Raw genomic sequence first — 12452 nt, 5'->3', positions numbered from 1 at the left:
GTATGCCTATTGAAACTCAGGGCTGTCTTACTGCTTGAGCAAAGTGCAGGGGTGTGAGGGGCTTTTTTTGGGTGAATGTGCAACAGTAATTTGATTAATGTGTAGGGTGTTAGTGATTTTCCCTTCATATAATCATGTATTTATCCAGCGTAGAAGCCATATAAATGCAGTAAGAAATAATTATGCAAGTAACGGCTAAATATAAGAAACCAAAGAAAATATAAACAAAGCATAAAATATAATATAGCCGGAGTCATCGAAAAATGAAGGAATAAACATAAATCTGCACAACCTATGGAGAATAAGACAAACTAATATTATATAAGATATATTGTACTTATATATTGTAACGAGGCTGCAAGGCAACACTCGGATTACAACAAGGTGTTCAAGGTAGTCTTGTTGCACCAAACCATGCATGCCGTAATCTTGGCCCCTAGAAGGCACCTGAACAGCTATGCATAGTAGTCAGGGCGCCAAGGCGTTTGAGAGCCTTCCAAAGCACTTAATCAATTAGGCAGCCACAAGGCATTGCCGAGGCGGTCAAGGCGTTCTAGTGTTATTTTTCCAATATAACTACTATCTTTGGTCCAAATATCATACCAGAAGTTACATAATTTATTCCTAGCATGCAAGTATGAAACATTTTGCAATGTTCATAGAAGAACAAATCAATAATTCATTCATCCTATCATAAGATTTGTAACATGAAACAATATCATTAACAACAATGTTAAAAGCCACATGAAAGCCAAAACCATCTCTCATCAGAATTCTATAAATCAGCCAATAATAACATTACTTTTAACATATTTAGATAACTAATTTTTTTTTAAAAAAATTAAAAATTAAAATTTTAAATTAAAAAAAAAAAAAGGAAAATGGAATAAAGCGGTTGTCCAGAAAGGTTACTTGTCCAGGGAGCCCAAGGCAACACCTAGGGAACGCCTTACCAGTCAAGGCGCCCACCTTTTGTGCAATTAGTTGAGTGCTGACTTCCCTACATCATAGAAAACTGCCTGGATGCCTAAGCATCACCTAGGTGATGCCTTGACAACCGTGCAGCTAGGTGGTGAACCTGGTTCGGGAGGCTTCCGCACAAGCAGGGTCGGAGAGCGGGGGGATTTTACCATGCAGCCTTACCCCAACAATACTTGCTGCAAGGCTGCTACGATGCCTGAACACCTATGCAGTGGCTTGAAATCAACGCTTCCACAAACCAACTCCAAACGAAATTGGTATCACAAAATATCCATTTCTTTCATTCGCAATTTCTGTTCTCGCCCGTCTTCGGGCGCTCTGGCTTAAATCCCATATCGGCTCATTTTCGCCTCCTGGTTTCGCTTTGCGTTCCTGTGTTTCCTTTTTGCATTTTTGCTCATTTCCTTGCTTTCATCCCATTCTACACCTAATTTCTAGTATTCCATTTCCTTCAAACACTTGATTTGCTCCTCCATTTGTGCATTTTCTCAAATCTTGCAAGGTGAGTAACCAACTTCCTCATTTTTTGATTTTTGTTTCATTTGTCCTTAAATCATGTTAGATTGCTTCCAAATTTATATATGTTTACTTTAGAGTGATAATCTATGAATTTGTAGTGTCAAAATTATTTTTTGATTCTTCCTACTATTTTTTTTTTTTCTGTTATTAAAAATTATTTACTAAATTATGTATATTGTTAAAAATGTTTATGTATAGTACATGTATAAGCTTCAAATGGATGTATGTGAGAGTTGAGACACCATATTGCTGTGATGGTGTTGAATTAATTTTTTTCTGTTAATTATGTAATTTTACTGTATTTAATATATATTTAAATAATTAAAAAATATATTTAAATATTAAAAAAATAATTAATTTCTGTTTTAAATTTAAAAATAGGAGAGTATTAGTGAGCATGTATGCAATTTTTAGCATGTTGTGGATATTTTTAAGATAGTTAGTGTGTATTTTATATATTTTAAAATTATTTATATATTAAAAAAATACTTATATAGTTATACATATTTTTTTTAATATTTAAAAATAGGAGGTTATTATTAAAGCATGTATGTCATTTTTGGAGCATATTGTGGAGCTTTTCAAGATACTTAGTATGTGTTTCTTGTATCGGCACTCTATTTTAAAGATGTCACATAGCTTGGATCATGAAGGCCTCGCTGATAGAGGAAGAGTGAGTGTATTCTCAACTAGAGGAGGTGGCCACTAGATTAAGGTGCATCTAGCTTCCGATTCTGCCCAGGTCTCGGGTCGAGGCAATGGCCTCTATATTGTGGTGGAAAGCAAAGAAAGCACAGGGATAGTTCATGCCTTTTAGATGACCTTCCATCCAGGGTTATGTAGGGATAGCCGAGCTACCCATCCAGCCGATCAGGAGGCGTGATATGTAACCAGTTATGACATCAGGCCAGTCTTTGGTCCTCTAGAGACCAGGTTGAGGTGTAGGTGGCTCCCGTCCCTATGAGGAGTCTCAGTGTCCGGCTCCTATCCCCGGGCCCCTCGGGTCAGCTTCCTCCATCCTGATCCGGATCTTGAGATTCTTCCATATCCCCCTATTTGCACCCGCATAACAGAAGTTAGCACTTATGGGGAGTGTGAGGAGAGTGGGATGCTTTCTCCAAATGGGCCTTACCATAGTGTTCCGACATCAGCTCGGCCCTACTCTATGATTGCATCTTTGGTGTCGGCCCCACTCCATATGAGATATACAATGTTATTTGCCTAAGCATAAGGACATAAATAATACTTAGGGTTAAGCCCATGTGGAATCATTATGGAGTGACTCATGCTGTGGTTACTTCCCACTGACTCCATCATCAATTTCATGTTGAATTGTGATGGGAGGCTGTTCCTCGTCTAGATGCATCCGGTGAGAGAGGATGCAAATACATTTACAAATTCTCAGCAAGTGGTGAAGGAGGTTGGAGTGGAAAATGTATTCAAATTTACATAATGGCTCCAACTACAGAAAGTCTGTTAAGATGCAGAGAACTCCTTCTAAGTCTAACATATAGTATTAATTTTCATTTGTATACATATATTTACATTACACATATCATTACCTTTATAACTTTGTATTGATGCTTATGCCTTTGGATGCGATATGGCTCTTTTGGACTCCTTGTCTGCTCCGCATTGACTTATGTTAGGAGATTGAAAGGTCAAGCTTGTGAAGAATACGTACCAAGCTCACATGTTAGCACCTTCATATATCCACACCTTGCATTAAGGATGATAGGGACAAGTGTCGGGGTGAGTTATAGGCCCATACCGTTTCTACTTTGGATAGCCTCACTTTAGGTAGGAACCCCTTGGAGTATGTTTGCATCGGTGGTTTAACGAGGTTCTTCTCTGGGGAGAGAGCTCTTCTATCCTTTGATTTCCTGTGATAGTTAAATCTTCCTTGGTAATGTTTAGGATGTAGATCCGAAACCTACTCTCACACATTTTCTCGTGATAGCCAGTTCTCTCTCCCACGCCCAAGTCCTTCAATCATCACTGAGTCTTTTCCATCCCTCCTAGGCTTGAGTTGTTTTGTTTCTTTCTATATTTATTTAATTTTCATTATGTTATCACCTATTAGGCTTAGCATTAACTATTCCCTTTTATGACATACTTTTTCTTACACTACTATTTAAATCCCAGTACCATTCGGACAATATTGATAGGCAAGATTTATGGATCTTGTCCACCTAGTGAGAAGTTCAAACCGGATCACTAAACAAGCGTCATCCTTATGGAGGTAAGATAGTGATTAAATCATTTGATATTCACATTCGTAGTTTTATACTAAGTCATTAACCTAGTAAGTAGTAACTAGTAACTACTAAGTACTAACTAGTTATTGTTTTTTCTCTTTATATATTAGATAAAGGCTTTTAGGGATCCCTTGGAGCTTCGGTCGTCTTTGGCTGTATCACGAACCCCCCTGCAGGCAAGTTCATTCATTTATTTCATTATACATTATACATTTAATTATTATATTCTATGATTCTATCTTTAATTTAGTTATTTAAGTATTAAAATGACTTGGAGTCTATGTTTGTTGCTTATGGTGGTTCAATTTGGACTGATTCACACAACTTGAGTAGGATTGCAAGCAAAGTGCTCTCCCAAACATGTTCCCCCGGTTGTGCTTGAGCACCTTCAGCCTCATTCACTCAGGGCGCAACCAATTGTGTGCTCTGACCTTGTCTACCTACACTATAATATGAGCGAGGATCTTTAGACTGCGACCCATATCTTCCCATATTTGAGATGGATGATGATTACCCTCTGATCGATATGGAGCTTCTGGATGAGGATGTCTTCCCAATGTCTTCTGGGCTTTGGGCTTCTCCCGGGCCCTCCCCCCCTCCTTCGTCCACCCCTGTGCATCCACCCGGTGGGTTTTTTTCCTCCCCGTGTACTCCCTCCCTCTGTGGTTGTGTCTTTTTGTGTTGGCCTCTGTCTTCCTATCCTCCACCACCACCACCCCTGCCTGGTCCCCCCGTTCACTCTTCCCCCCCCTTCCCTCCTCTCCTGTTTCCTCCTTTCGGGGGAGGCCTGCTCTCCCCCCATCTTGGTCCTCCTCCATCCTCCGGCTTTTCTTGTCTGCTTGTATCTGAGACTCCTCCACCTCTGAGGTCCTGGCTGGCCCGTCCTCTTTCTTGTTTTTCTCCTCCTTTTTTTCCTTTGTTATGACCATTGGTTCCCTCCCTTCTCTCCCTCCCCCTCCTTTTTTCCCTTGCTTTGGTGTCCCTCCCACTTCGTTATCAGTCCCCTCCCTTTCTTCCTTTCCTTCTCCTGTCCCCTTCTTTCTTTTTCTCTTCCACACTATTCCCCCCCGGCCCACCACCCCGTTCCTTTTTCCCTTCCCCTTTCTTTCTTGTGCCCTTTCTTTTTCTTTCCACTTTCCCTCTGGGTTATATTTCTTTTTTCCGAGACCTTGAGGCTTGAATAGAATAGACTTGTAAGCAAGTTGTAAGTTGTAAGTTGTAACTTGTAAGTAATAACAATACAACTTCTTCTCTGATTCATGTACTATATACTTGGAATGTTGGATGTTACATTTTCAGTAGTTTTTTAGTAAACTAGTAGTTATTATAGTGTTTATTATGTTTGAAATAGCTAGTATGCAAAAATCCAAATCAATTTGAGTGCATTTGAGGCTCGAAATTGAGTTTTCAAGAATCAGGAAAAAAGTATCCAGTTTCGGTCGAAATTTCGACCGAAACCTCGAAATTTCGACCTTTTCCAAGGTCGAAATGTTCATTTCGATCGAATTTTTTACCTTGGTTTCTCCTTCAATTACTTTAATCAGATAGCGACATGGGTTCACACCCTAAGTCCCTAACTGGAAGGGGGTTCATTCCTCTGAACAGAAAGAAATAATGCAGTAGCACTTTCATGGCTGGACAAACATGACGTGGACTGGAAATACTGAAAAAAAAAGAAGAAGAAGAAGAAGAAAGAAAGAAAGAAAACAAAACAACACACACCCAATCCTGTTTTCAGCTCGAAAGGGATGTCTAAGGTTCTTTTTATTTGAAGCTACTTATGTATCTTATGCTAATTAATAGTTATTTTTTGTACAGAAGGTCGAATGGTTAGACTGGAGTTTATAACAGTTAAAGTAGGGGGTTTCTCTCATATTTTAGAAATATTATCAATGTAAGCTCCCAACAGTTACACTTGAGCTGGATGAATTGGAATAGTTTTTTCTATTCCACATGCAGCATTGTTGGCCAGGAAATTCCAATCTGTGCCATATGTCATGAGACATTTTCTTTTCCAGCTCTAATGTATTCTCCTCTTCTCTCCATTTCTTTTTCTACTGCTTCCTAAGACACTGTTTTAGGAATTCAACAAATAAAAGCTCGATCTAACTTCATATCCTTCTCTTTTAGCCTCAAACTACAGAATCTGGATAAGAATCACTACCCCAGGTCAATTCAGGTTGCAACACCAAAGGCTGGAAGGCTGTTGAACTGAGAGTTCCCAATCAAAGTCCACATCTGGTTCTTCCTCTTCCACCAAATTTGATTTCAGAGCTTTCCCTCAAAGAACTCAGTTGTTTATAGTTGGACATTCCAGAGGCTAATAGGATGTGAATCAACCAGAAAGCCCAGGTAAGTTGACAACTTGGCACTGATATGAGCATGGTGGAAGATCTCGAGAGATATCTTGTTTTTTCAATTAGGCAAGATGAGATGGAGATCGAGAGAAGAGAGTTGGGATATCTCGTCGTGGATCTCGCTGGAACTCTCAATTTTTGCCTCTTTTTTTTGGATTTCCGCTAGATTTTCACTTGCAACTACTCTTAGCACATCTACAACATCAAAGGAAGATCAATCATTCTCTACTTGTCTTATGAACTTATTATTTAATGACTTATATAGAACTTCTAATGGTTGTATAATTTTATTATTCTATTCTAAATTGAGATTCTGATACTCATATGGATGGAATTTTGATAACATTTAGGTTACTTAATGCATTTGATACACTTGCTTTTCATTTATATGCCTTAAAGGTTCTATATTGCATGTTGTATAACCTAGCATTCACGAATCCTACAACATTTCGGTTTAACACTACTGGTAGATTTAGAATCATACTTAGGGTTGTTTTCTGACAAATCCAAGGCCACCAATGTGTTCAAAAATCTTTAGATAAGCTAAATATCAAGTTTCAACCCAATTGGGACCTAAAATCAACCAAAATGGGCCACCGAATTGACACCAAATAATTGTATATCTCGACCGAGATCTCGGTTTTTCAATGTGGCGAGATCTCGCTCTCGAGATTAAACTCATCACCTGTTTGTCATGAGGTTGAAGAATATTTTTTTTTTACTTCCACAAATAGACAGATACTGTCAAAATTCCAAAAAATCCTCAACTTCATATTTAAAAATTCTAGCAAAGCCCATATTAAGTAAGAGAAGGCTTACCTGGCCCAACTGAACCCAAGATGTACGATCTACATTGATAAATTACTAAAAATTTTAAAACCCTAACCCAGCCTACAGACTACCAGCTCGGTAGCAGATCAACCTAACTGACTTTTTTGTATTCATTAACATCAAAATGAGCATGAAGAAAATAAAAGATGGAATCATACAAATCATCACCCTAAATATAGCCATCTTACATGGTAAAGGGTAGATAATGCTACTCTGCAGTCATCCTCCACTGTACGGCCTTTCAGCCTTTTCCGATTGAAGCGTACATATATATTGGTAAGGTTGTCAATAAATTTCAAAAGATAAGGTACCACCTGTGAAACACAAGAAGAAACTACTATCAGTGAAAACCAAACATGTTTAGACGCAAGCCTGGGTGAAACCAAAATGGTCAATGAACTTTAAAGCCTGCATAGAAACGCCTATCAGTGAAAACCAAACATGTTTAGACACAACCCTGGGTGAAACCAAAATGGTCAATGAACTTTAAAGCCTGCATAGAAATGCCAATTAGAGGTCTCTACATTTAAGCTATGCAAGCAGGCTGGAGTTCAGTTCTTACTAGGTGATGTGTCTGAAGTTTGATTCAAGATCCAAGGTAAAATAACCACAGGGTTAACCTTTGACAGGGTCATACAACTAATAATTAAATATCTTATTCACATCACTTCTTCAATCTTTAGCACAGAAGCTCATCATGTTATTAAGATTGAATTTTAAAATGTCAAAAGAAAGAAACACAACCGTGTACAGTCTATAAGCATCCATTTCTTGGCGGACAAAATAAACAAGACTCTCCGTAGCAGAATTGACCCACTGGTCAAGCACATTTCCTGACATCTGAAGAGTGATTTGATCAGCAGGAACAAATGGTGCTAGGCCCTCAACCTCTAGCCTTTTTGCATTCTGAACAAGAAACCTATAAGCATTGTACCATGGAAGAAAGACATCTTTCACCTAAACCATAACAGCAGACAAAAGCATGGAATGAGAGAATAATTATAAAGATTTCAGAGAACATTTAACAATAGCAAAAGTAATGAATAATGAGAGCATGGCTAATGAAATGAAGGAAACACAACAAAATTCATGTTAAACTAAAATACTCACAACAGCAAAAACTCCATCATTTTTGAACCTTAAAGGCTCCGCACGGACAACTGGGGAATTGATAATGTACAGTCGCAATGCGTCCTGTAACCATTTTTTTTTGGGGAACACAAAATGGTTATATAACAACTCTGAATGGGCCTAGGAAAATTAAGAATGCATCTTTTTAAAGCAATGAGAAAAAATTATATAGTTGAAATTAGTACAGCAGCAATAACCTACAGCTCCATAATTATTTATAACTTCCATAGGTGACGTGTAGTTCTTCAATCTTTTACTCAATTTTTTACCATCCTCACCCAAAACCAAGCCATTGCAAATGAGATTCCTGAATGCAGGTTTTCCAAATAATGCAGTAGACAGAACCATAAGAGTATAGAACCTGCAGCGAGATGCGACAAACAAAACATTAATAATACACCCCCGTAGGCAATGCTACTTCTCAAAAAAAAAACCATTGGCCACTAAGCAGATTAAACCATAAGATAAATTAATGAAATTGATCCCACAGTTTGCCACTGCTATAAATTTTTATACCATGGAAATGAGAACTTCAACCATGCAACAAAAAAAATCAATATGAAAATCCATTCATAAGAAAATTCAACACTGGCAAATTTAAAGAAAGATTGATCTGGGAATAACCAAATCATTAAAGCACAATTGACACTTAATGAAACAGTAAACAGTGAAACTAATGTTTCTTACAGAGAGAGGAATAAACATGGCACGGATATTTCTTTTGGATGAATAACATGGCAAGGATGTTAGATGCAAGAAAAGCTGAAAATGCATACTACCAAGACAGTGGCCATGTCAAAGAAATTCAACACAACAGGAATATAATGCAAAAACTAAAAACCACGAGTTCACAACATCGTATGTAATAGGAAAAAACAGAGATCAATAAATAATAAAAGAGACAAGTTCAAGATTAAGAACGTAGAAAGGTTAAACCTAAAAATAAATGTGAAATGGATTTTCCTCATTAATTTATTTGAAATAGTAACAATAACAACAACAACAACAGCAGCAGCAACAAGATAAGACGCTAACCATCCACGAGTTTGATCAAGCCCCTCAGCCACAAAATGCCCAGGAAAGTTATTCTCAAAGAGTTCAACATTCTCAAATGGGTAATGGATATAAGCATAGGGCATGGACCCACTCTCAAACCAGCAATCAAATACCTGCAGGAAAAAATAAGACATTTCAAATGGAGCAAAAAAGATAAATCCGAAGAAAGAAGGACACAAAAGAAACCAAGGCCTTTGAAATACTTATTTTTCCTCTCATTTTTTCTTTTAAGTGGCCCCTTAGTGATTTTTCACCCTCTTTTGTTTGGACTAACAACAGCAACATAGTCCAAAAGCAACATAGCAATATCAAACCCCCCCCCCCCCCAAAAAAAAAAAAAAGAAGAAGAAAGAAAGAAAAAGAGGAACTGAAGGCATGATAGGTTGGCCTTGAAAGTAAATATAACCTTATCTGAAACCATTTAAATGAAATGAACAACCAAAAATATGACATATGTAACAAGTATTGATACACCAGCTCAACACAGGAGGTCTACCTCATTTAAAACTGTGGGATCCACTGTATTCAGTGGTTTAATAAATGGCTGTAACTTCTGCTGTCATAAGAATAGCCATTTTTTCCATAAATGAACTAGGTTCACCAACTAATTACTTGACACAAAAGGAGTGCCATGAAATTACCCTCCAATAGAAGACATTTCAATCCCAAATGATACTGTCGAAACCCACATGGCCCTGCAGTGGATTTTAGGACCAATGGATTAAATTATTGGTTCTAAGGTTCTACCAGAATTTTTGAATCTCATTGAGGGGTGTACTTCAGTACTAGAAAAGCATCACCATTAGTACTGAAAATTTTCATCCTTTAACCAAAGAAACAATGGTTTCTTTTGGGCTGATGCCACTGTTTGTTTTATTAAATGTATTGATCCCAATCATGTAAATGTAAGCCTTCCTGGATAAAACTTCTGCATATGAAAACACAAAGGCAACAACAGTGACACGTTCAACACAAACATCAACTGTTCTTACATCCTCAACTCGTCGAAGAACACCAAACTCTGGGCCACGACTAGATGGAATTGTGATATGATCAATATTGTGACGATGCAGATCAGTCACCTGTAAAATAAAGAACAGCATCAAGAATACAATAATAAATGTAAAAGCATAACACATTTCAATCTAAAACACAAGTAGTTTATTGAAGCATTCTCACATCTCAACTTTTTTAAGGCAAATGTGATGAAGACGGGGGGAGACTTGAAGACAACAAACCAAAAAGGTATTCACAAAGGATGTATTTCCGCCTGATCCATTGATAAGAGTTGGAAGAACACTTCATGACATATCACCAGAATACGGGGTTCTCTAACAAGCAGCAGTAACTACGGTAGTAATTCAATAAAATCCACCAGGAGATCGTTTACCTCCCAGTTAGTCCTTGGCTTATCTTGGATAAAGGATCCTAATCTACAACTTTCAAAGTGAACATAATAAACCATAATATCAAATGCATCACTAATTAGATATTCTTAGGAAGATTATTCATTTCTTAATAGATTTGGCAGTAGATAACACTTGTAAATGACAATATAAATCAACAATAATCATATAATTCTTCCATGCCCATAACATGGCCACTTTGCAGAGTGCACATGTAATAGATGACATCAAAAATAAAATGAGGGTTTGATTGCTCCAGTCACGAACTCTAATATTTTTCAACTTAGTGACCAAAGTTGCTACTATTTACAGTACTATGCTAGCTTTCAAATGCACAACAATATAAACATGATTGGGAAGGAACTGAAGAAAGGCTTAATGGAATAGAGAGACTAACAGACCTTCACCCCAGATAGCTTTTCCAGTTTTTCAATCGAATCCATGACTATCTTTTCCTCCCAATCCTCACTAACCCATATCGGAAGAGGAGTGCCCCAAAACCTACTACGACTGACAGCCCAATCTCTAGCATTTTCCAGCCAATTGTGAAAGCGTTTTTCCTGCAATAAAACAGATGAAAACTTAATGACCATCAACAAGACATAAAGAGAACAGAAAACATGTAACAATGGACATAAAACTCATCCATACATTTGGACCCCATATGGATGTGTCTACTTATGATAGGCAAAGTAGAATCATACTAGCCAAAGAAGCGGACAAATGAGTCCAACAATCTACATATTCAAGTGCATCAAGATGCATGGAATTGCCATCCTAGGATTGGAAGATGTAAGATACTATGTTAGGACCCTCGAATAGAGCCCTAAATGTGCGCATGCACACACTCAAACACAGAGAACATTTATATCATGTAAAACAAGATCTGAAGACAAAATGTAAATAGTGAATGCATTAAACTCAGTAACTGAAACTCCATTATAAGGCTACCTAGACCACACTCTTCAAAATGCCCCAAAGGTCTTCCCTTCCTGCAGGCAAGCTTGTCCCCAAATGAAACACTAATTGGTCCCCCCTTCACGGTCCCTCTCTTACCCTTAATATAGCCCGAACACAATACTAAAAAACTACTTCCCTTTATTGGTGTTGATCCCGCACAACTCCTTATATTCTACCCCTACGGTGTGTGCCCCTCAATATTGATGTCCTATCAACTCTTCCCTCCTCTAGTTTCACTTTGCCCTCAAAGTGAGGTGAGATCAAAGCTTGATGTTCACAAGCTTGTCTAACAACCATGAACCATGCTAGTTCCACGACCAATCCACGCATAACTATCTGGAAAAAATTTATGTAGAGTAGAAGCCAACTTGTGACTAGAGCCAAAGACAAATTGCTCATCTCTCCAAGTAAGTTTGTAATAAATCCTCCCTTGACCACAACTAACCAATTTGCATCATACCACTAAGGACCAATAAGAAGGTTCAGGTCAGTAACATGTGTTTCCTCTCTCACAAGTGTATCTGGAAAAATGTATACATAGTAGAAGTCAACTTGCAACTCGAACAAAGAGATAGATTGCTCCTCTCCCAGAAAGTTCGCAATAAATCTTCCCTTGATCAAAACTAACCAATTTGCCTCATACCACTAAGGACCAATAAGTAGGTTCAGGTCTGCAATGCATGTGTCCTCTCTCAGGAATGTAGCAGTAAACCCCAGTTTGCAACGGAATTTAGTGACACTGTGGACCTTGTAAAACATGTGGGCAGGAACCATGAGCACCTCACCCATAAGAAGCAATCCCCAATCCCAGATCCTTACCTGCTCAAAAGCTTTCTCAAATTTTGCAATCCTTTTACCACAAAAAATAGCCACATTAGAAGCAGTCACAAGCACACCAGCATCACCGTGGAATAGTTCCTTAATCATAGGAGAAATGGAAGATCTGGTCATCC

The 12452-nt window shown here is 38.0% G+C and overlaps 1 protein-coding gene across 1 annotated transcript in view; it reads right to left on the bottom strand.

The window, feature by feature from the left end:
• Positions 1–12452, bottom strand: part of LOC149015518 (tRNA synthetase class I (I, L, M and V) family protein) — a 59003-nt gene that overhangs the window by 14340 nt on the left and 32211 nt on the right. Inside the window, exons 9-15 of the mRNA XM_089155353.1 lie at positions 10941–11099; positions 10126–10215; positions 9113–9246; positions 8279–8438; positions 8057–8140; positions 7691–7903; positions 7135–7260 (exon numbers count right to left, since the gene is read on the bottom strand). Of these exons, the coding sequence (XP_089011479.1) occupies positions 7135–7260; positions 7691–7903; positions 8057–8140; positions 8279–8438; positions 9113–9246; positions 10126–10215; positions 10941–11099 (966 nt within the window). The remainder of the gene's footprint in view (positions 1–7134; positions 7261–7690; positions 7904–8056; positions 8141–8278; positions 8439–9112; positions 9247–10125; positions 10216–10940; positions 11100–12452) is intronic.

The sequence above is a fragment of the Hakea prostrata genome, chromosome 5, assembly GCF_041222555.1.
Source record: "Hakea prostrata isolate BN-2017 chromosome 5, UWA_Hpros_2, whole genome shotgun sequence".
Lineage (NCBI taxonomy): Eukaryota > Viridiplantae > Streptophyta > Magnoliopsida > Proteales > Proteaceae > Hakea > Hakea prostrata.
The sequence above is the reverse complement of the archived record's forward strand: the minus strand, read 5'-3'. Positions and strand labels throughout refer to the sequence as shown.